The sequence below is a fragment of the Primulina tabacum genome, chromosome 8 (genome assembly GCF_025594145.1).
Source record: "Primulina tabacum isolate GXHZ01 chromosome 8, ASM2559414v2, whole genome shotgun sequence".
NCBI classification, from domain to species: Eukaryota; Viridiplantae; Streptophyta; class Magnoliopsida; order Lamiales; family Gesneriaceae; genus Primulina; species Primulina tabacum.
In genome coordinates this window covers 5,813,674-5,838,873 of record NC_134557.1, presented here as the reverse complement: position 1 = coordinate 5,838,873, position 25,200 = coordinate 5,813,674, and the positions used below count along the sequence as shown (strand labels likewise).

The 25,200-nt window shown below is 34.5% G+C and overlaps 3 protein-coding genes and 1 pseudogene across 3 annotated transcripts; 1 reads left to right on the top strand and 3 right to left on the bottom strand.

The window, feature by feature from the left end:
- Positions 1-1,211, top strand: LOC142553319 (uncharacterized). The gene is made up of 3 exons (XM_075663485.1): positions 1-448; positions 923-1,048; positions 1,141-1,211. Exons 1-3 carry the CDS (start codon positions 136-138, stop codon positions 1,194-1,196), a joined length of 495 nt encoding a protein of 164 aa, XP_075519600.1. The 5' UTR covers positions 1-135; the 3' UTR covers positions 1,197-1,211.
- A 283-nt stretch (positions 1,212-1,494) lies between these two features.
- Positions 1,495-13,598, bottom strand: LOC142554336 (uncharacterized; annotated as a pseudogene).
- Positions 13,599-17,313: 3,715 nt separating this feature from the next.
- Positions 17,314-19,484, bottom strand: LOC142553317 (UDP-glycosyltransferase 87A1-like). The gene is made up of 2 exons (XM_075663483.1): positions 18,922-19,484; positions 17,314-18,369 (listed from the first exon to the last, which is right to left on the bottom strand). The coding sequence occupies exons 1-2, from the start codon at positions 19,427-19,429 to the stop codon at positions 17,474-17,476; spliced, it is 1,404 nt and encodes a 467-aa protein (XP_075519598.1). The 5' UTR covers positions 19,430-19,484; the 3' UTR covers positions 17,314-17,473.
- A 1,943-nt stretch (positions 19,485-21,427) lies between these two features.
- LOC142553318 (E3 ubiquitin-protein ligase SINAT2-like) lies at positions 21,428-23,571 on the bottom strand. Its single transcript, XM_075663484.1, has 3 exons — positions 23,340-23,571; positions 22,098-22,481; positions 21,428-21,894 (listed from the first exon to the last, which is right to left on the bottom strand). The coding sequence occupies exons 1-3, from the start codon at positions 23,550-23,552 to the stop codon at positions 21,571-21,573; spliced, it is 921 nt and encodes a 306-aa protein (XP_075519599.1). The 5' UTR covers positions 23,553-23,571; the 3' UTR covers positions 21,428-21,570.
- Positions 23,572-25,200: the final 1,629 nt, after the last annotated feature.

Below are 25,200 nucleotides of genomic sequence, written 5' to 3'. Positions count from 1 at the left end.
GGAGCAGTTAGTGCAGAGGATAGTTCTGGAATCCACGAGATCGAAAGAAGAAGAAACAGTATCACTCAAATAATTCCAATGTTCTCACAACCATTGATTCATTCGTAGTTTTTAGAGTTGGTATTACCAGTTACCATGGGAGAAGTGGCGACGGAAGACGGAAAAAGAACCATAAAGCTATTTTGCCCATCTGTTTCCAAGATTGTCCAGATTATTGAACGTGAAGATCAGAGGGTGGACCTCGGATTCATTTCCCGGGCTTTCGGGCTCGACCCGAATACCTTGAAGCTCAACGGTCACTTTATAAGTCGAGGGGTCGATTTCATAGCTTCTTCGGTGACATGGAAGTCTTTGATTGGTTTCTTCTCCGCTCGAGGGTTGTCCACCGGCGGCACTGATTCTGATGCTCTTCTTGTTCATGGCAAGCCATCCAGAAATGCTCCCAAAAGTATGCTTTTCCTGTTTTTCTTTTCTGGGGTTCGCGTTATCATTTTCTGTATATATGTTACCATTGCAATTAACCACGTGGATACGGTGGTTCTTGCGTCTTCAGCCATGGGTGTTTTAATGTTTTTTTTAGACTTCATGTTTGCTTTATGTAATAATGAAACTTTGGAATCTGCAATTGATTAAGCCACCTCAAACTAGATTCTTGGTTTTGTTTATGTTTTCCTTTTGTTAAAGTGATGATGCATACTGGGAGTGGGAGGTGTAGATAGAACTTGATGATGCTTCTCAAGAAGCAGAATTCTGGTTCTAAGACCAAGTATTAAGGAGCCAGTTGAGACGTTACTCAGATGCTCTGATTTTGAAAGGAACTAGTTCTTATGATGATTTGAGAGAAGTTTGGTGAATAGAAAGATACTCAAGGTGACCTAGATTCCAACTTCGATCCATCTGAAGCAGTTTTGTGTCTTTGTAGGATCAGTAGATCTGAGTATTCAAACAGCTTGGTGCAATGGACCTGATGCTTCCCGTTCGAAGCGGAAGTTGTTGCTGGAAGATGAGAGTCACCTAAAGAGATCGAGAACTTATGAAGCCTTCCCATGTATGCTGCATATTTTGAGATTTTCATATTTGTCCTCATAATTAGTAGGATTGGGTTCTTGGTGTTATTCTAAAAACTATAGCGAATGATAGATAATTGCACAACTCAAATCGTTTTGCCTCTATATCAATTAGGTGTCGCCTTTTGACTATGCTGTATAGGCAATCACAAAACATTGAGGACGTTTTTATTCCTCCGACAGCATAGTTGAATATTCCTCCGACAGCATAGTTCAAACTATTCCTTATTCATATGTCCAAATAACTTGGATACCTAATTTTGAATTTTCAAATGAAAATTTCAGAGTTTTGTTACCGACGTCTTCTGGCTGGAAATGGCACTACCACATCAAACAGAAGATCTTCTCCGTGCAGTTTTTTCAGCAAAAACACCAAAAAAATTAGAGACGAAGAAAATGTTGCTACCACTCCTTTGAAGAAAATAAGATGACTTTACAATGACACAGTGTGAGATGTTGAATGCTCGTATGGTTTATGTAGGTCTTCGTTCCTCCTTTACAACGCATCTTGTAGACTTTGGTACGTTTAGTTGTAGTAGGAGCAGTGCCCAACTCATGTAAAATCCGGTTAGAACAGCAAGACAAGATAACTGCTGTCGTAAATTTATTTGTCTTTGTTCGGTTCTACTATATTTTTCTATTTGCAAAAAAACATATTATACTGTCGCCTATAGTTCTATTACAAGTACTAAATGTGAATGATTGAACGCATTATATTATAATTTATAAATACCAGTGGGAAATTTGAGAATTATGTGATTCAATGTTATATGATTCAGTACAAGTGGAGTAATCCATGCTAACGGATGCAAAAAAGATTTTCTATGTCTCTCATGTTCATTCAGAATAATATTGCCAAGCAAAAGCAAGCCCAGCTACTAATATAACTTTCGCAATCAGCTTATATTTTGTGTTTGAACGTGTAGATGGCGATGAAGATTGTTGTTGTTCCCATTGCTTTCCCCGCAACTTGGCATATATCTTGGATAGCATCAATGTCAATGGGCCTGCTTTCTTTCCTGCTGCAAGCAAAGCATTGCATCAAGAAAGACGTAAAGTCAAAGAGCTTTTTGAAGGGATAGGAACACGGATGCTTGCTTCAACAAACAAGTGCACTTCAGCTTGATAGTAAAATTTATCGAAGACAAACCAGAGATGGGCAAAACATTTTATTCTGCAAATTCACTCTACTGCTCTATCCTCTTGTATCCCTTCGATACTGTCGAACAAACCAAGACCTCTGAAGTCTTGAGCTGATTAAGCGCAAATTCAACAGATGGCAGATGATGAAGAAAGCTTTATACTTGAGATTTTTTTTTCTTTTCTGTAATAACCAGATCGAGATTCAAAAGTACTATTCAAAACAACATGGTCAGCATATAAAAATTTGAGACCACCAACATATATCATATGAGAAAACATCAGAGAAATTTAGAAATTGTGTTCCTATTTACACTTCTAATGTGATTTCTAATGTGGAACTAGTACAAGCTCTAAGTTTGCTGAAAATTTGAAGCATACTTCCTAATCACCGAGGACCAAACTAGCAAAAGATTCATGGTTGTGGGGGATTGATTATTTAGTTACAAAGCTTTATTATCCTACTCAGTAGGAGAAACTAAACAAGGTGAACTTGGGTATGATAAAAGAAAATAAGTTGTGGATGATAGAAACAAGACTTGTGAAAAGATGACGAGTACTATAATCATATAAAAGCATCCGTAACACCCACTAACTCTTAAAAAATCGTGAGGTCCACTGCCACATATTCATTATAACAACATATCTCTTTTACTCACATATCTTTTAACATTAAAATTCATTATTTATGGGTCTCACTGTCTATTCAATCATCTTAAAATTTTTCATATTAAATAAATATGTTTTATATTATTTAAATAATTATTCTAATTTTTAAAATAATCTTACTTTTTAATAAAATAAATTTATTAATTTTAAAAAATAATATTAATGTTTTTTAAATATATTTATTAAATAAAGTAAATGTTCGAAAGAAATACGACGACGGAAGAAGAATTTAAACAAGACGTGAGCACAATTTGTTTAAAGTTACGATATAATTATGAAATTGAAATGAAACAATAACTTAGAAATAAACCACACTTTGATGAAATTAAAAATAACATATGAAATACTAATTCACGGATTGTTGTTGTATTGCCCCCCAGACATGCTGAACTAAGTCTGCACGAAGTTGGTGATGAACTTGAGTGTCACGTAGCTCAGAATTTATCCGAAGATAATCCTGAAATCCTCGGTTTGAGCCATGTATAGGTTGCGCGGGTTCGTCACCTTCATCGTTGTACTAATTTGTCACGTGACCTCCCTCATCCTCAACGATCATGTTATGCAAAATAATGCATGCTAACATGATTTGTAACGGCTAGTTTCTAACGGATATTTGACAATAACAATTTTGCAAAGATGATAATAATTGAAAATCACATTAATCGAAATACAATAATTAAAAATTACAATCACTCGAAAATATAATAATAATAGAAAATGAACGGAGTAAATAGTTTAGATATTCCTCTCGACCTAATATCCTGGCATAGACATTCATGTATGATAAGATGTTCCTCTGTCATCTGCGAGGTGTCTTTGTTCAAGATTTCGTACTCCTTCAATTTCAAGCGTCGATTCTTAGCTTCAGATCTTGACAAAGACAACTTTTGCCTTAATCTCCCCTATTTCGAGTTGTTTTTTGTTTCAGATCGACTTCGAACTTCTTCACGCTTGTGTACTCGGTGAACTTTGCGAAAATATTGCTGTAGTTCATTGTCAGATCTTCTATAGTCGATTTGACTCTGTCCTTTTCTTTTTCTTTTTGCTGCCTTTTGTCCCATTGGACGAGTATCTTCATCATCCAGGTTTATGCTCACCTCTTGGTTAGAGGAGGTGCTGCTTGCTCCCGACTCTGAAGTCTTCGTCTTCTTTGTGGCCACATAGTGATCAGCGGACTGTGGAGTAAATATTGGACGATCTTTGACAATTCTCCACACATGCTCGAGATTGAATGCAACACCATTGTTTTCAGATCGATATTTTTCGTACGCAAACCTCAATATTGTCACTGTGACCACTTCGATATGAACTCTAAATACTATTATAATTTGCGTTGAATCGATATACCTTCTTTTGGATTGTATTGTGCCAATGTGACCGTATAACATTTGCACTTCTGGTGTTTGAACCTGGGGGAAGATTCTCATTGTAGTAGCTTGCAACACGTTCCCAAAAAGCATCCACCTTTTGATCATTGCCGATTATTGGATCATCGCTGATAGTGACAAAACTTCTCGCTAAGACCTAGTCTTCAATCTTTGTCCAACTTGAACGCTTTCTTGAACCCTCAGCATTTGAAACTGCTTTTTCTAAATTGACCACCTCAATTGGGGATTCACGATCGAAAAGTTGTGTCTCCGGGACAAAAGTCAGAGTTGCAGGTTCATTCGAAATTGGAGATGTGAAAGACATAATATTTGTGTGCGGGGTACGATATCCATGAACAACTGGCGGCGTGAAATACGGATTTTGCCAATATTCGGCTGGAAGCGGTTGATATGGACCTCGAGGGGCATAATTCGGATGATTCATAGAATTTCCAAAACCTTGGAAATTTTGAAGATTTTGGGAAGGAGACGTCATATTTGGAAATGGATGTGTGTATTGATAATTTCGTGGAATTTGTGGTTTTTGGGAATATGGATATTTTTGCGGGTTGTTAATAGAATTCAAGAAATTTGTAAAAAATGCTTTATTATTTTCATCCATTTCGGTTAAAAAATAAGATTTTTGGAACTTAAAAAAAACAGATGGGAGAATATTACATAATATAATTGGAGAGTGTAGTGAGTTTGAATGAAAATATGTGTACATATTTGTGGGTATTTATAGAAGAGAATTGAAACTAGCCGTTAAGTAGCCGTTACAAATTTTTTGGATTTTTTATAATTTAATTCGAATTTAATTAAATATATATAAAAAATAGAAAATTTACAACGATTACAAATGAAAACAAAAATTTTTTTTAAAAAAAACAAATCCAACCGCTAAGAAAAACGAAAAATTAAAAAAATTCATTTTCAAATACGCGTGGGGCCGCGTGAAAAAAAAATAAAAAAATTTAATCCAAAACTCGTGGGGCCCGCGTGTGGCAGCCGCGTGCAATTGCAAAAACAAAAAAAATGAAAAAGGGACATTCAAACATTTGAACGCCCCTCTCTTTCTCTTGTGATTGGGCATTATAATACCCACTCAAATGGAGAGGAGTGTTAAATGGACATTATATAATGTCCATTTAACACCCCCATTGTGGGTGCTCTAAGTAAGGAAAAAAACATGCAATTTGTGAAAAATAGCACCTAGAAAGGCAAAAGCCAATTAATGATCAAATGTGAGAATCGAGGCACATCTAGGGTCGTTTCAAGCCAAAATGGCATAAACAAAGGGGGAAAGGACAAGATATTGCGGTTAATCACATCATATTGTTCAAAATACTGAATCACCCAATATTTCATAAATCCATATTCCCAAAATCCACAAATTCCACCAGATTATCAATACCCACATCCATTTCCAAATATGACGTTTCCTCCCCAAAATCTTCAAAATTTCCAAGGTTTTGGAAATTCTATGAATCATCCGAATTATGCCCCTCGAGGTCCATATCAACCGCTTCCAGCCGAATATTGGCAAAACATGAGTCATCCGTATTTCACGCCGTCGGTTGTTCATGGATATAGTACCCCGCACACAAATGTTATGCCTTTCACATCTTCGATGTCGAATGAACCCGCAACTCCGAATTTTGTCCCGGAGACACAACTTTCCGATCGTGAATCCCCAATTGAGGTGGTCAATTTAGAAAAAGCGGTTTCAAATGCTGAGGGTTCAAAAAAGCGTTTAAGTTGGACAAAGATTGAAAACGAGATCTTAGCGAGAAGTTTTGTCACTATCAGCGATGATCCAATAATCGGCAATGATCAAAAGGCGGATGCTTTTTGGGAACGTGTTGCAAGCTACTACAATGAGAATCTTCCCCCAGATTCAAACACCAGAAGTGCAAATGTTATACGGTCACATTGGCACAATACAATCCAAAAGAAGGTATATCGATTCAACGTAAATTACAATAGTATTTACAGTTCATATCGAAGTGGTCACAGTGACGAAGATATACTGATGTTTGCGTACGAAAAATATCGATCCGAAAACAATGGCGTTGCATTCAATCTCGAGCATGTGTGGAGAATTGTCAAAGACCGTCCAATGTTTACTCCACAGTCCGCTGATCACTATGTGGCCACAAAGAAGATGAATACTTCAGAGTTGGGAGCAAGCAACACCTCCTCTAACCAAGAGGTGAGCATAGACCTGGATGATGAAGATACACGTCCAATGTGACAAAAGCCAGCAAAAAGAAAAAGAAAAGACAGTGTCAAATCGACCATAGAAGATTTGACAGTAAACTACAACAATATTTTCGCAAAGTTCACCGAGTACACAAGCGTGAAGAAGTCCGAAGTGGATCTGAAACAAAAACAACTCGAAGTAGAGGAGATTAAGGCAAAAGCTGCCTTGTCAAGATCTGAAGCTAAGAATCGACGCTTGAAATTGAAGGAGTGCGTAATCTTGAACAAAGACACCTCGCAGATGACAGAGGAACAACTTATCATACATGAATGTCTATGCCAGGGTATTAGGTCGAGATGGAATATCTAAACTATTTACTCAACGTTCATTTTCTATTATTATTATTATTATATTTCCGAGTGATTGTAATTTTTAATTATTGTATTTCTCATTTCGATTAATGTGGTTTTCAATTATTATCATCTTTGCAAAATTGTTATTGTCAAATATCCGTTGGAAACGAACTGTTACAAATCATGTTAGCATGCATTATTTTGCATAACATGATCGTTGAGGATGAGGGAGGTCACATGACAAATTGGTACAACGATGAAGGTGACGAACCCGCGCAACCTATACATGGCTCAAACCAAGGATTTAAGGATTATCTTCGGACAAATTCTGAGCTACGTGACACTCAAGTTCATCACCAACTTCGTGCAGACTTAGTTGAGCATATCTCGGAGCCATACATCAACAATCGAACATCTACTTTATTTAATAAATATATTTTAAAAAACATTAATATTATTTCTTAAAATTAATAAATTTATTTTATTAAAAAGTAAGATTATTTTAAAATTTTTGATGAGTTGGTCGGATGCTCTAATAGATATAAAACCGCTTTCAGACCTATCGGGCCTGATGCTATTTAAAAAAACCCAGCAGCCTATATCAAAAAGCATCAGTGTCAGAATGATTATCAAAAATGATAGACATTTATGTTGTCAAACAAGGACTGAAACATATGAAACTGCAAAAATTTATATGAAAAAAATTATATGTGAACAAAATCCAGAACTGATTGTGGAATCTGTAGATTCTGTACTCCTAAATCTTTATAATAGTGATAAAACTAAGAAATTACTAATGAAACTCGACTTTATGTTTTGAAAAAGCAGTTACTTCATGCTAAGTTAGCCATGGTGATAACAGTATCCAAAAGCTACAAATTTTAAAAATATCTCACCTTTGCTTTTTAGAATCCTTTCTTCCTCACCGCACGTCTTCGCAGCGCACTGGAGCAACGATCCAAAGTATAAAGCAAAAATAGTACATGTAATAGTGATAACATTGTTAGGCATGCTAAAATCAGGAGTTGTCAAAGGCACAAGAAGTACTTCTGTGTAAGAAAGAACGGGATATCTTTCCAGAAAAAAGTTAAAGGATAGTTTAGACAATATAGAAAAGAAAAGAAAAGCACCAAGCCACCAACAGGTATCAAGACAATTTGTTTCAATACCTGTAAATTGGCTAATATGGGTATGTTTTTTAGTATCCACCACCAAAGCTTATATTTGCTTGGAAGTCAGCAAAGTTTACTATAGCTGATGGAATGTCAAAACCCTGGTTAGAATCTGGAGGATATTCATCAATATGCACAAATCCTTGTCAAAAGAACGTTATCTGTTAAGTTACTTCGGCAATTTGATCCTGCGACTATAGGGGTATGCCATTTTTAGTCATGTAGGTATGCGCATATCGACATTTGGCATGTTTCTATGATCACTTTAACACTTTTGGTTCTTCTGACGGAAATCACTCTTGGTATGCCTTTTAAAACCTAATTAACTCTCTAACAACTAAAACAGTTTTATGTTTTAACTAATGTTTCGATTGGAGTGTTTATAAATGGAGGTAGGAAGCCACGAGGCTAATTTAGGAGAACATGATTTAGATACAATATAATTAAAAGGTTAATCATGACAATTTATGTATATTTCCACTATAAGGAAATCAATCAATACTAGCAAGCAGGAACATAAGTGATAATCACATATATACACGTGATACACATAGCAATAGAATAAAAAATATAATTTCACCAATTTCAACAAATATTCGTTTATAAACTAGCTTTGAAATCTTAGATTTACAGTGCTTTGGCAATCACTTCAAATGATGTTTAGAATTTTGAAGAATCTAAATGTTACATAGATATTTAAGCATCTTTTGTTATTTACTTTCAAGCTAATTTACCAATGCATAATCAGATTATCCTTCGATTGTGAATACTTATTCGAGGTTAGTAGGCCCATTTCTGACTTGAAACTGGTGCCAAGCAAGAATTAAGGGCAAAAAAGACGCAGAAGACTAATATCATTTAATTGCAAAGTAGGGTTGCAAACGAGTCGAGCAACTCACGAGTGGTTTGAATCAAGCTCGGTCAAAGCTCGAAAATGTAACTCCAGCTCCCAAAGTGCTTGGTTGAAGAACGACTGTCAGGGTTTGTTCAAGCATTATCCCAGACTTCGACACAGAAACATCGAATTCATCTAATGTCAAATGCAAACGTTGAGAATGATAATAGCCCATATATATTGAAGGACGGTTCATCAATGCAGGCAGCCCAGCTCTGTCTCGGCAAGGAAGCAACTTCAACCAAGGAGTGAGATTCTCAGTGCAAACTGCTTCACGGGGTAATGTACCATAACGCAATTTTCCTGATAATGAGCGGAAGCTCCACTGAGGTGCAAAATATGTAGTTGAATGCTCCAGGAAATTGATTGAAGCACAAAAGAGCCCTGAAAGAGCACGGGTTAGATTTTTCCAGGACTCGTCAACCTAGTATCGTGGAACATCAAACTCAGCCCATATTCAACTTCAGGAGGCTTCGCTTCGCTGCTTGAGATGGGGTCATATCCGCCCCCAACGCTCATAATTCCAGTGACCTTGTGTGAATGATAACTCCATTTCTCGGATTTGGAATTTGTGAACCTGATTAAGCAGCCACGTGACAACTAGTTATAGAGCAGGACTGCATAAAGCAGAGCAGAAGCTTGTATTATCATGGTAAAGAGCATTAAAGTGATCAAAGAACAAATCGAAATTGGCACAGAAAAATGTGGAACATTAAAGAAACAATTTCTAACAACAATTAAACTGAAAACTTCGTAATAAGAAATAATTATCGAAACAAAAAATTCCAAGTAAAACTAAAATATGTTATAATCAAGATTCCAGATAGATGCTGGCATGCTGCAGTAATTCAAAAGAATATAAAATCACAACAACCGGACAACCCCTTTCTATCAGATTCCACACCATGTTTGGTACTTCAATCATCTAGTATTCTCCTTCAATGTACGTACACAAACTGGGAAGAGAAAGAAGTCTGTTTGCTACAGGACATGTTTACAGCTATAATATTAACAAATTCATCTTACTAATCTCCGCCATTTTGAATTCACAAATCACAATGAATGATAATATTCATCAGAATTTCACTCTGTCGAAAAAATGTCGAGTTATTCCTCATCAAAATCAAACCAATTTTAAACCAAAACCATCAAAAGTTCATCCATTTTAGTTCATCACACCACATCTCATAAATCGGACCAAATATATATCACTTATATATAATTCATTCATTCGAACAATTCAACAGAACACAAATATGCAAAATTACCAAACAAAAAAAAGGAAGGAAGGGAGAGAGAGAGAGAGAGAGAGAGAGAGAGAGAGAGAGAGAGAGAGAGAGAGATCAGCACAAGACGATGAAGCTTCAAGTTAGTTTCCCGGAATCAGTACAACAACAATAGATAATCAAATGCTGAAAATCACATTTACCAACTGATAAATTGTTTTGGGGAAGAGATCGTGGTGGCGGCCATAGGATCGATGTGGGCAGAAAAACCACAACCCGCCATTGGAGATTCAATTAGCTCCAAATGTACAGGCTTGCAGGGTGAAATTCGGGCTCGTACACGGTGAAAGTGAGCAGCTTGTTTAATTTATGGGTTGATTTATCAACATGGGCCTGGACTTGAAATAGTTTGGGCCCATTTAATTGTTCAGTCCAGTTGTGTTTGGACTGATTTGATCGAAATTTCAATTGATATTCCATTTTGATCAGTTAAAATTCAACGTAATCATTATTGAAATTATATATCTTGAATGATATTGATTTGAAATTCACTTTATTTAAGTAAGTCAAAGAATTTGAAATCATGAAACCAAATATATCAATCTAAGCACAACCGTAGCAGCAGGGCACGAGGAAGAGGATGATTTTCCTAAAAATATAAATATAAGCTACTTGCCGAATTCCTCTCTTCAATTTTTATTAATTATTTATTTGATTGTAGTTGTCATATCTCCAATCAGATATTCTGGTTCATATCTCTCATCTCTCGTTAATAGAAACGCGACAAAAATTTGTGTGTGACGGTCTCGTGGGTCGTATTTTATGAGACATATCTCTTATTTGGGTCATCCATTAAAAAATATTATTTTTTATGCTAAGAGTGTTACTTTTTATTGTGAATATCGAAAGGGTTGACCCGTCTCACAGATAAAGATTCGTGAAACCGTCTCACAAGAGACCTACTTTAGAAACGTTGCATTGGTGTTAACATAAGATTTCATACGTCCATATGTAGGGGCATGAACCATGATCAAATTGGAAGTATTCATTATGTTAAAAATCTTGAATTTATTATATCAATCACACATATATAATCCACGTGAACCAGTTTGATTCACCTTAAACCATTAATTTTCACAATCATAGTAATTTCATTTCAACATCCATGGTAACATAAGAGTAAGTCTCTAAATGACATAGTCTCACATATTTATATTGGTGAGATGATTGATTCGGTCCATATTTATAAAAAAAATTGATATTTTTTTGCATAAAAAGTAATATTTTTTCATGAATCGGGTTGTGTTATAGATTTGTTTCGCAAAATTGAGTGGTTAGACGATCTCATAGAAATTTTTGTAGTAGTATGAATGGCTTAAACCCTCATAAAATAAATTATTATGGGGTCCATATTGTATGCACTTATAATTTTACCACATCTTTTGGTTTCATCCGATGTAGTTGGATCCACAAGACATGACATTAATTGTTTACAAGTATTTGTTTCATCCAACGATCGACTCAAAGTTCTACAAAAGAAAGATTTTTTTAATTTTACTATTATTTAATAATATATTAATAAAATGAAAATATTATTGAAAGTAATTAATGTATTTAATGATAGAAATAAATCGATAAAACGTCAGAAAATTAATAATAAATATAAAAACTTGTTTATGTATTTGGACAGAAGTTTTTGTGCCGTGTACAAGACCAGACTTTTTGTATATCCAGGCATCCAGCTTTACCATGTCTTTTTCGACAGCTACCGGTCTTGACTCGTGCAGTAATTGTCTATCTATCCATGTTCAAAATTCAAAATTCAAAATTCAAAATGCAAAATTTTCATGTTATATATGCACCACCCAATTTTTTACGACAGTCGATATTATCAAATCTTGTATACAAAAAAAAAATCAATAATAAAGAGTGGAAATTTTTTTAAAAAAATAGAAAGGAAAATATTGTATTAGTCGGTCATATTCACATCTTCAAATAAATAATGAGTAGGTCTTTTGTAAGACGGTCTCACGGATCTTTATCTGTGAGACGGATCAACCCTACTGATGTTCACAATAAAAAATAATACTCTTAGCAGAAAAAATAATATTTTTTCATTGATGACCCAAATAAGAGATCTGTCTCACAAATACGACTCACGTCTCACACAAGTTTTTTCAAACAATAATTTGACAAAAAGTTGAGTTCTGGATGATAGCAATGGACTTTTTCTACAAAATGATAGTACAATCATGTTTGAAAATATTAATTATTAGTAATTTTATGCATTTATTTATGACCAAATTATTAGAAAATTACAATTGGAAATTAGCAAAAAGGAAAACCAACATAAAATTGAGCTCATAATAAAAAATCTGAGTAATGAATATATTTAATCTTTCACCCTCCAAATCGGGTCGGTCGACTCTACTCCTGCGGGCACTGCCTGCAGGGATCGATCCAACAGCTCGGATTTTTTCGAGCCAATTTTTTTTTTTTTTTTACATGAAAGTGGGCCCGGATCACTCATGTGCCTGGACTGATAGGTTGAAACAAACCCTCCAGATCGTAAAATGTCACAAAAAAGGCAGAGGAAAAAGAAAGTGTGTGATTGGAGGATGAGATGATCAGAAGATATCAAGAATTTCGTGTATCTGGGCATTACAAAGGGGGCACTTTCGTCTTTCCACCAGTAGCTGCCGGGAGCACAGCCTGCAAAACGTATGTCCGCACGGGACAAACGCTGCCCCCTTCCGCCTAATCATACATACACAGCAGTTAGAATCTCCCCCGCCGCCGGTGACTTCTTCCAAATCTACAACGCCTTTCTCTTCCTCCTCCAACATATATATCGATCCATCCGTTTCCGCCAACAACGTCATCAGCGACACTCTCCCTGAGTACAGCTGCTGCTCAACTTCCGCGGCTCCCTCGCGTTCGTTGCTGTTGTGGTTGATGTTATCAGCTCCCCTTGGAGTTTGCGATCTTCTCATTGGGAGGAGTGAGGTTGTCTGCTCGAATCTCCCGATTGCTCTTTCTGTTGAACGTCTGGACACAGCTGAAATGTTTCGCTCAGTCGAATCGGAAGAAAAGTTGGAGAGCCGGCGGGGCATCGTGCGATTGCCGCCGTCGTTGTTAACGGTGACGTTGGGGGCTGTTGAGGTCCAACCGGATCCTCTGGAGCTGCTGCAGCTGAGGCGAAGCCTCTCCGTCAAATGTCGCCAGCTTTGTCCGCCGTCTTCCCCGCGGGGGTCTTGATCATCTTGGATAATATCTAAGAGAGTCCGGTTAGACTGGACACGTGGCAGCGGCTCTTCGGGTGGTGGCCTCACTTTGTCGCTGAGAAGGGCACTTAATGTTAGACCGGAAATGGTGTTCCGGTCAACGCCGCTGTTTGTGGTGGCTCTGTTGATAAGGATATGGTGATGTTCTTCTTCTTTGATTCTCAGAAAGTCCCCCAAGTTCTGCGAGCTCAATCTACCTGCGCCGCCGCTGGTGGTTGCCATTCGCCGGAAAATAAAATGGATTTCTTGGGAAAAGACAATTTGAAACCACTGCAACTGATTGGCCCTCTCGCTGGCTAATGAAATCCACACAAGTGCAACAGGACAACCCGATATAAATTCCCAAAAAAAGAAGATAAACAAACTGATATCTTTTTCTTGAAAACTGAAAATTTAGGGTTCGGAAGCTTCGATTGTGGGTAAAGTTGAGGGGATTTCCCGGATTCCGAAGAGCATTTATGAAATTTAAGGGGGAAGAAATGCCAAAATATAGGCAAAATCACAACAAAATAGAAAGGTCAGATCTATTAATGAAGCTCACGTCTTTACCATTGGATACCTCAGATCTGAATTTAAAATTTTATTTCACTTTCTAAAATTTATAATTGGAATAATTATATTTATTTTGGTTTCTTATAATTAAAAAATATTCAATTACTTCTTTGAAATTTGTGAAAAGTTGTAAATAAATTTAAAAATTTATAAAATTACAAATACTCTCTATCTTACATTTTACACTTTTATATTTGTACTTATATTAAATTTTCAGGGGTTATATGTAATAAAAATATAAATACGAAATAATATTTTGTAATATTAAAAGTTATTATTTTTCAAAAACTTGTATATAATATTAAATATAACAAACCTGATATGGGTTAGATGTAATTAACTCTTTCTAATTTCATAAACTTAAAAAATGTAAATGCAATCCTCTCATCTTCATTAATGTTTCCACCTCTCTTAAACATTTTAATATGAATATTTTTCCAAATATTATATATAAATATATTATTTTTTAAAAGCAAATATTAATTTAATATTATTTTCCACGATATCAACAAAATTTGATGAGATAAGACAAGAAATAGAGGCAAGAGGACGAATAACAAAAAACAATAATTGGAGAAGAGCAAGCATAAAACGGGGCCGGTGCTAAAACTTAAAAAGAAATTAATATTTTTTTTTTCATTTTTGAGGGTAAAAAAATAATATTTTTTTAATTGGTGGGTTGACCCAATCTTGTAGTGATTATACAGCATATGCTAGAGCTCCATTTGACCACAAGTATTGTCTTAGTTTACCTAATTCTATGTTTAGCATACAAAAAAAATTATGTGAAATGATGTTATGAATTAATTTTATGAGACGAATATTTTATTTCGGTTATCCATGAAAACAATATTAATTTTTATTGTAAATATGAACATTATTAACATGTCTCACAAATAAAAATTCGTGAGAAGGTCTTATAAGATATCTATTATTTATGATATATGTGGTTTGTTCAAGTGTTAGTAAAAATATTAAAAAAGAAACATATTAAATCGATTACTTGATTTATTAATTTGGTTTCATTACAGAATTGCTGATATATTCTAAGTTAAACGTATGTGCAAAAATAATGGTAATTTTAGATATCATAATATATATATATATATTATATTGTATTTAAGAAATTAAATATTTGGAACAGTTAATGTTAAGTGGAGTCGTGTACCTAATACGAAATCATTGCCCGACATTGTTAACATTTGGTCAGTTGGACCATTTTATTCACACATCACATTTTAAATAATCAATAATATCTTTAATTGTCAGATTTTGTGGTTCACTGCAATATCTAATATACTTTAAAAATTCAAAAACTCAGGTACTATCCCTACAAATAATATATTTAATATAATTTTATTTTAATTATTCAAGTAATAATTAAAATTATAACCATGATTCACATACGTTACCGTCATTATTGTACATGTATCTCGTGCGCTTCATTTAGTAAGTATATTTTATATAAGATAAGATGTATATAATATAAATTATTGGACTTGCTAATATGTAATGAATTACAATATTTATATTCTCATCCTCGTTGTAAAAATTATAGAAAATTCCCAACAATACAATTGAATAAGTTTTGGCCAAATGGAAGATTAGACAAGCCCCGGAGCTGGCATGCTTAGTTGAGCAGTATTCACTTGCCATTTTATGAAACCCCTTTCCTTGGCATAAATATATAGATGATTAAATTATACATCGATATAGAAATAGACGTAATTCAATATACTATAGCATTAAATTCATTGGAAGTGGGGATTGGAGGAAATGCGAGAAGTATGGTTCAACAATAATTATTTGATAGTAGAGAAATTGATGGTCGTTTCTGTGGAATCTTTCACATCTAATGGGTATAACTGCACTGAGAGTGTTAGGAAGGGAATTTTTGGTGGGTTCGTATAATTTAATTAATTATTATAGATTTATTATATAAGAAAAGATTTAGTAAATTGATGTGATTAATTATGAGTTTTTAAAGTATTAAATAAACTAGTATGGTTCATTTTATGTGTAGAAACTCGGTTTAATTAAATCTTTTGTGATGAGTTAAAAACTGTTCAGATTATATATATTGTTATGGTCCTCAAGACAAATCGAATAACACAGAATATATTCAGCGCATATATTCTGACTTCTCTCTTAGTCTTATCTAATTCAAGAATAATCCATATAGTTTCCTTGCCCTCTATTTGTTTGCATAAAAATTCAATAGATGAATAGTCATTGGAGACATAATTCTTTAGTTTTATTTATTTTCTATCAGAGTAAACATAGAAATCCAATCACTGAAGTGTGAAAAATAATTCTTTTTTGTTTTATGGGAATCCGGGGGTAAAAGTTCACTATAATATGAATATGATGGATTCTCAATATTCCAAATAATAAGTGTAAAGATGGGTTTTTCCTATTTCGTATCGGAAAAAAAAAAGAACTATTTGTTCTCTCCTCGAAACATCCGTAAAATCTCGTCTAATAAAAAACTAATAACAAGTAATAAATTAAGGTTATATTCTGACACGAAATGAAGAGGACAATATTTGGAGTGGGTGGAATATTTTGCATTGAAAGATCTATAACTCTCACGCTAGATCATTCAATGGATTCAATTACACATCTATTGTTTTATTTTCTTTTAATTCAACATGAATATGTCACTTGTTGTGATATATGGTTTCAATCCTATGATTTATAGGATTTATTAAATATCTAACAAGTGATATTAGATACACATTTATGTTGAAATTTATTTATTTATTGATTGATCTGGAAAAAAAAATCAGTTTGATCTCAGTCAATAATTCAAATATAAAGCGAGAAATCAAATTATGAAGAAATCCAAAATCCCAAAATTTGAAAATCAATTTTGGATGAAAACCCTAGAATTGAATAATTGGCCAATAAGGATTCCAACTCCAACAACTATTCATATCCAAATAACTTGTGTGTCCCAAGTGAGATACTGTTGAAAATATTTTGCGAGTTCACGTGGTTTACTTAATTTTACATTGACCCCTTGTCCAATAAATGACTCAATAATATGTTCCAATTAATCAGGAGTTTCAAAAATATTAAATTAATTGGTATCATCCACTTTATATGTAGAAACTCAGTCGAATCAAGTCTTCTATGATAGGTTGAAGAATGCTCAGGTTATATATATGGTTATGGTCCCCAAAATACAATGAATAATACAAAATATAAATTAAACATATTCTAGATTTCTCTCCCACTCATGTGTAAGGTAATAATAAGGTGGTCGATTATCTGTTGTCCTGGAATATCCACAACTTTCACGTTAGATCAACCAATAGATTCTGGTACACGTATATTTTTTATATTTTCTTTAATTCGATATGAATTTTTAACTTGTGACACGTGGTTCCAATCACATGGTTTATAGAATTTATTAAATCTCAAACGTGTTATTCCCGGTAAAAGTCCACAACATCCAACGGTTGAAACTACATGGAGAGTTAAGCATTCAGCCTAGAAACATGCATACAATCCGTAGTCTCCATGCTTTGAACATGAGCACATCATCTGTCCTGTAGGATTGATTTAGTGAACTCCTCAACATTGGACAGAAACAACCCCCCATCCGCAAATTCTCTTTCACTAGCCTTCCGTAGTTCCCTTGCATTTCTACTTAGCTCCTTCCTCTCTGGACTCTCCATGTCCATGAACCTCCGCACAAGATCCGCAATATCGTCGCGTTTCGCCAAACAATCCACATTGCCAAACTCCTCCCTCTTCACCCTCCATCCGATTCTCCAGTCCTCGACAATCATCTTTGCATTAAGCAATTGATCCATCACTATAGGGAAAGCAAGCACGGGCACGCCTGTTAACACAGCCTCTTTCGTCGAATTCCACCCACAATGCGACCAGAACCCTCCAACACAAGGATGGGAGAGTACACTCACTTGATCACACCACTTCACAACCAATCCATTACCTACACAACTTTCTTGCAACCCATTCCGCGTCACCAACATGAAACGTACGCCACTTTTATTCAACCCGGCAATGATTTCGTCCATTTGGACTGCCGAAACAGACAAGTAACTGCCTAATGAAACGTACAAGACTGAGTCAGGAGACTGGAGGTCCAACCATTTCAAGTAGCAGGCATCGGTGTCACTTGTAGGATCAGTAGCAGAGTTGATCGTCGTGGCCGCTTTGGCTTTGAAAAAAGAGGTGGCTGGCCCGATATTGTAGATTGAGAATGCAACCTTGTGCTTGAAAGCATCAAATGCTTGGGATTCCAGATGGTAAATAGAAGTGAAGATGAGATGCTTTACTTTGGACTCTTGGGGCCATACTTCTAGGAAAACCGAGGCCATTTCTTGATCCCTTATTATGCTTGGAAGATCTTCAACACGAGATGGAGCAAGCCCCGGAATATAATCCACCATACCACTTGGTCCATTCACTACAGAAAGGAGAAATGAGCCAACGTTAACCACATTAATTATAATTATTTTTTTAAATTAAACCATATCTCATACTCTCACCGTTACCCTTGCTGCAGTTCCAACGACTATCATCCCACGAGCTAGATTGAACTAAATCCTATTTTTCGATCAAAAATTATGTGTGCCATCTATTGATTAAATATACCTTTGACTCAAACTCTACTTTAAACGAGTATAAATTCGAAGGTTCACCCGTTTATTATTATTATTATTTTTTGAGTATTAATCGTGAACAATTTGAAGTTTCAAAACATTATAAATCTATATATGTATATGCTGTCACGAGTTTATTAAAATGTTACCATTTTATTATATTCAAAATATTATTGAATCCATTTTCAAAGGAAATTAAAATATTGCTAAATCAGCTTAAGTTGATCTTAAAAAACGTAAAGAATGTGGTATTATATATAAAATAAGATGGGTAAATAATAAAATTCAAATACAAGGGGAAGAAGTTAAGTTACACAGTAATTTTTGCACTTAATAATTAATTGTTATTTAAATACCTGAAGATAAGTGCAGGGGGAAATGGCCATTTTGAACTAGAAGGTCAAAATGGTGAAACAAAGTATATACCGAAGCCGACATAGTCCACAAGTAAGCTACCGGGATATTCCTCCGACCGGCAACGTCCGCCGCCCAAGGCAAGAACGCGTCGGCTATAATGAGAGCCGGCCGGAGCCGGAGCAGCTCCAGGAGCTGATCGAACGGATCTCCCATATTGGTCAAAACGGCCATCGCGAATCCAAATACATCACGGCCGCGAACACGCTCCGACGGCACGACGTTCGGGATGGCGGCAAAGCTGATGTTCTGCGGCTTGGTCATGGAGCCGATCAAGTCCAGCCATTCCTCCGTCACGACGAAGGTTATATGGATGCCGTCGGAGCTCTTCTCCGCCACCGCTTTGCAAAGGTTGAGCATTGGGTTGATGTGTCCATGCCCGGGATAAGGTACCGCCACCACATGGAGAACCGCCGCCGCGGCTTGCGGCTCATCAACTGCCGAATCCATGGATTTCAAGCGAATTGCAGAGCAATAATTGGAACTAGCGTATCTAGTGGCTTCAACATTTAAATGCTGACGTTAACTCATACGGACCGAAGTTGAGTTGCCATTTTTGACTAATTTAAAACGTCACAATCTCGGACTCAACCATGGAATGAATACATTCATCACGAGTCTACAAATTAAATCTGTGTGAATTTTTTTAAAATGATTTAAATATTATGAAAAGTAATATTACATTATTTCTGGGTTTTTTATAATTAATTAAAAAATAAAAAATATTTCAAAAATAATTATTTTGCAAAACTACTTTAATTCGCGCTTATAAAACGCAAAAAACACGGACAAACACGGACGAGACTTCCACGTAAGCACTGTATATTATAATAATAATTTTTATTATTTATTATAATTTTTAATGATTAATTTAATTAGAATATAATAATAATAATAATATTATAATATATTATTTTTTTTAATAATTAATTTAATTCGAATTAAAAATATAAATATTTATAATATATGTTAATTATTAAATATTTTGTATTATTTGGTTGGGTGATTGAAAAATTAGAGATATGAGAGGATTGAAAGGAGAAAATTAAAGAGATATAGGAGGATTGAGTGGAGAAAATTAATGAGAATAAAAATTGTAGTCTTTCATCAATACACCAATAAGAGATTTAACTTTAGCATATAGTATCGATAAAACTTACACTGAATTATAATATTTTCATTCTATTCCTAAATGTACATTGTTTACTTTCTATTTAAGCTATTATTATTAATTGAATTTCAATCACAACATTAAAATAAAATATTAATCACAACATAAAAATACAATATTAATATGATATTATACAAGTAATTAATGTTTGTTTGCTTCCTTCATTATTGGCCTTCTCATTTGTATAGATTGATTTATTTAATAAATATATTAATAATAATAAACACATTATATATGATTATATGTTTTACAATTAATGTTTTTTATGAAATATATGTTTATATAATTTTGAGATAATTCGAAATGAGGCTTCCTAAAATATTCTTTTGACCAATTGATTTTATGTACGTTTTCTTGGAACAATAATTTAAAAATAAAAAATATTTTTCAATCCTCTCATATCTCTCATATTTTTAATCCTCTTATATTTTTAAAATAGAACAATAAATATTATTTCAATCCTCTCATATTTTTGAAATGGAACAATGATTTAAAATAAAACAATAAATATTTTTTCACTCCTCTCATATTTTTAAAATGTTGATTTTATGTACGTTTTCCTTCAATCCTATTATATCTCTAATTTTTCAATCACCCAACTAAATAATACAAAATATTTAATAATTAACATATATTATAAATATTTATATTTTATATTTTTCATTCGACTTAAATTAATTATTAAAAATTATAATAAATAATAATATAATAATATATTCGAATTAAATTAATTATAAAAAAAATAATAATATACAGTGCTTACGTGGACGAGCGTGACGCTCGTCCATGTGGACAAAGCGCGGATTAAAGTTTATTTGCAAAATAAATTTTTTTAAAATTATTTTTGAAATATTTTTTTTTTAATTAATTATATAAAAAACCCTTATTTCTGAAAGAAATGGACAACAAATAAAGAAGATGGGGAATTGTTGGAGCAAGTAGTCTCACAAGTCAACTTCCAATATCATCTCTAATTTCTCGCATTATGCTCCAACACGTAGCAGTGATTCAAATGATATAAAAGCACCGTCAGATTAGACTTTATTCAATGTTTAGCTTAATCTCTACGACATATCAGTGTTAATATCTTTATCCATGCTTATTGATTTACCATCTTTATATTGTATATCATTCGAATGTCTCGTCCATGAATCAATGAGTCGTTTTTAAAAGAAATTACCACAAATTCTTAATTCCTGGTGCATCCATCATTATCTCGTTCAATTCAATGACTAGCTACAGGCCTTGTTTACCCATATTCATAGCCTAATGGTACGTACATTAAGAGCAAATCCATTGACTTCTGTAAGTTTACTATTTACATTCAGATGATAGAAATACTTGAGGCTTGGTTGTGGTGCATAAGCTTATTGATTAAGCTACATAGCACTGAGATCGCTCAAAAATTTCGAAACAAAAGCTATGATTGCTCTTTCCATATACGTCCGGCCACTTTCAGCTTAAGCTCCTGTTTGTTACCTCCGGAGAAAAAAAGGGCCATGTTTCTCTGAATTATTAGCCCGTCCATACTGTCTCTAACTTTTGAATGGCTATCGCGAATGCTCCTCGGAACTCCTTGCCATGTCATCTTTCGGCCATTTCCGCCAACTTCCAAGCTGTAGCTGAACTTTTTAACGTCATGATCATCCCCCATGAAACGAATGAATGCCATGTAAACTGGGGCCATGCCTATGCTGAAAGCCTCAAAGTGCAAGCAGAATTGATGCCCATAACAGTTGAAAACCTGAATAAATGCATGAGTCGCGTCACTTTTTCCATTCTCCAAGATATGGGAATCATATGATTCAAGATGCTTGTATCATTGACCATCAAGAAAACATAAAATCCATTACTTCGTTTAAAAATATTGTTCTACAAGAAAAAGGAAAAAACGAGTGAATTATAATCTGAAAGATACAGGGGAAAGACGAAAGATGGATCCCTTACTGTGAGCATCCATGTGGCATTTTCAACATCTTGGGCATTGGACTTGACGTATCTGTGGTTAAAAGTCGACCCATCGTGCATATCAACCTTGTGATCACTCTTGAGATGCGCCACGAGGAACGGAATATCACCAGTAACGGGACATTCAGCTCCAGCGTATGGGCAGTTGTAGGGACGAAACCTGCAATTCTGTTCATGTCTCAGCCTGCTATGATAGGGAAGTATATCTTGACAGCCTAGGATTTGGTATCTGCACGGCAGTTCCAGTGATTCCGCAACTTTTTCCAATGCCAAGCACCTTATGTTCCCTAGCTCGTGCCGACATATTGGACAACAACGCACCTTCGACTGACACTTAGAGCATAAAGTATGGCCATTTGGACACTGGAATCGGAAAAACAATATGGCTTCATTGTCGGCTTAATGGTATCTTTCTTACTAGAATAATTGTAATTTATTAAATGAAGAAAATAGATTGTGATGATGTGGCCCATAATCTAATTTATGCACAATGTATAAACTGGGGAGCAATAATAACAGCAATACGCTTAACTATACTAGTAGAGCAGCCTAGAAGAGCTTAGTTGCATACTCTTGGGATCGGTATAGACAAGATAGTTTAGTTACCTTTTTGTTCCAGGAAAATCAGTAGTATCGTGAACACACACTGCTGAAACAAAGATGTTAATGGAAAACTCTACACTTTTCTCTTTCTTCACAAATAATAATCCAGTAAATGCGTAGAAAATTATATTATGACTGGTTTAAAATCTTGATATTTCGATATGTGACGGTGTATGGAAATAATTTTTTATTGCAGGTATGGAAAGAGGTTCTTCAAATCATTATTTCCAATCTACAATAGCTTTTTCTCCAGCATCTGAGCATTCTGGCACAAACTAAGCAAGTTTATACAAATGAACATGTCGTTTAAAAAAACAATATGGCAGAAAAGAATACATTAGAAACTTAGCATTTAAGTGTTCAACAAAATTTATCGAGGCAAACTTTAATGAGAAACTTTATCGAGGCTAACTCTAATATTTTGAACCATCTATTTTGAAAAAAACCTAAACCATCTAATCAATAAAACAACGAGTGACATCTGACAAGATTGATCATATTAGCATTTACTTAAAGACAGTTTAAACTAAATTTGAAAAAGTTTTACTTGGAACTACTTTAGATGTTCTGAATGCAAATGAAGTACAAAACTCATAACTAGATCAGATGACAGCTTACCTGATGAATCGGAGGGTACATAACTCCCATACAGATAGGGCACTCAAGAAGTTCATGAACTGAGGTATTTGATGCTACGCCACGGTTTGCACTGGTAAGAGTCGAAACTTTTCTACGAGGAGACGCCCTGAGTTCAACACTTTCAGATACAATATCGTAATTGCCACTGAGAGATTCGATTATTCCTTCATAGGTGCCACCTCCAGGGGTCATTCTTTTCTCCTTTTCCAAATGTCAGGTAATACAAGTATCTGTCCAGAAAAAAAATTAATTGAGAAAAAAGCTTTACTGCATAAAAATATTGTTTTAAGAGTAAAGAGGCGAAAAACATTTGGGGGTGTCAAAGACTCAAAATATTAATGGATCCATAAAGTTTATTTGATTCTTTTCTTCTCGACTTATTTTCTTATTTCTTGACAAGAAGCCAGCTAAGCACATCACAACTTTACCTCATCACTTCTAATAAAGTATAAATAATTTCAGTTATATGCATTCCTCTACTTTCAACAAGTGTTAATTAGCATTCCTTTGGAGACATTTATAAAATTCAACGAGTGGAGGCTATGTTTTAAGTCAAACGAGTTCAATCCATCAAAATAAAAAATTCACACATTATGCTTAATTTCTTCAAAATATTACTAGGATTTGATGCTTTCTATCCACTTGGGATGAAAATTGAAAAAAAAAGAAAGAAGTAAAAAACTGATACCTCTAATCTGTGCCAACTATACGTTTAAGCTACTCCTTGACTATAATAACCATTTACATTTCGGTACAATAAAATCAACACTAGCACAATTCATGTAAGGCATCCGTACAATGGAAAAAATATTAAGTTTGATTGAGATGGCCATTTTCATTTATATGCATTCAAGAGAAAAACCTGAAACTACCACAGGACGGTTGAGTTAGTTAATATTAAATGCAACAACTATCAAAATACATGCATGGATTCCACGTGTTTCGTTTCAAGAGAGCATGTATTAACATCGTTTTTTATCCCCACAATATCGACAATGAACAAATAGAAAGTCCAATAATCCCGGAACTTAAAAATTTCCTTTTAGTATAGGATAAAAAGGGCATGCTCCTCGTCTAAATATGGACTATAAATAAAAGAACAAAATAGCTCATAGATTCTAGCTGTAAATTCATCTGGTTATATCACAATAAGATAGAAAGGCAAGTTTCACATCATTTAGTCGCGAGTAAAGTCGAAGGATCACAAATAGAACTGCAAAGGATATCGTGAACACATAATTGATCACTGTGGGGTGGATGGCCTAGGTTCATACTGAAACTTATGAATAAAGGCTTGTCACAGACACGAAGTATTCTAGTCCCTATTCAAAATCAAGATTCGAAATAATTCAAATCCAGAACCACCAACAAAATCTCAAAATTGCCTTACGAAGCATCATTTTCCCCTGAATTAAATCATAATTTACAAACACAGTGCGGCAATAACAGGAGCATCCAGCATTGGCATGAATTACGTATTCATACTTGATTTCTAAACATAGACAAACAGCTATCTAGGTTTTACTAGAAGATAAAAAGTGCTTGGATCTTCACTTGTAATTCAAAAGGGAATCCCTCTTACTCAAAGATTGCTCATTTAAGAGTAACAACCAGAAATTTGATCTAAAGAGACACAATCAAGGTTGCGGCCAAACCAAAGCATTGAACGCAAGAAATAAAAAGCCAAGTAATCAAAAGATCTCTTCAATTCACATAATCAGTAAATAAAACACCTTTTCATTCCAATTATACAATCTAAGATTACATTATTCAGTGAAAAAACCTCAAAGCATTTCACAAATCCAGAGCAGGGAATATGTAATGCATCACTCCAGTCTTA

What these genes read in the sequence shown, in the direction of transcription:
- LOC142553319 (XM_075663485.1), top strand. Translation starts at nt 136, where the DNA reads ATGGGAGAAGTGGCGACGGAAGACGGAAAAAGAACCATAAAGCTATTT. An exon ending in ATCCAGAAATGCTCCCAAAA is followed by an intron (nt 449 to 922) that starts GTATGCTTTTCC and finishes GTGTCTTTGTAG; the next exon opens with GATCAGTAGATCTGAGTATT. An exon ending in AACTTATGAAGCCTTCCCAT is followed by an intron (nt 1,049 to 1,140) that starts GTATGCTGCATA and finishes AGCGAATGATAG; the next exon opens with ATAATTGCACAACTCAAATC.
- LOC142553318 (XM_075663484.1), bottom strand. Translation starts at nt 23,552, where the DNA reads ATGACCCCTGGAGGTGGCACCTATGAAGGAATAATCGAATCTCTCAGT. An exon ending in TGTACCCTCCGATTCATCAG is followed by an intron (nt 22,482 to 23,339) that starts GTAAGCTGTCAT and finishes TTCCGATTCCAG; the next exon opens with TGTCCAAATGGCCATACTTT. An exon ending in ATGCCACATGGATGCTCACA is followed by an intron (nt 21,895 to 22,097) that starts GTAAGGGATCCA and finishes GCATTTATTCAG; the next exon opens with GTTTTCAACTGTTATGGGCA.
- LOC142553317 (XM_075663483.1), bottom strand. Translation starts at nt 19,429, where the DNA reads ATGGATTCGGCAGTTGATGAGCCGCAAGCCGCGGCGGCGGTTCTCCAT. An exon ending in CCCCCTGCACTTATCTTCAG is followed by an intron (nt 18,370 to 18,921) that starts GTATTTAAATAA and finishes TCCTTTCTGTAG; the next exon opens with TGAATGGACCAAGTGGTATG.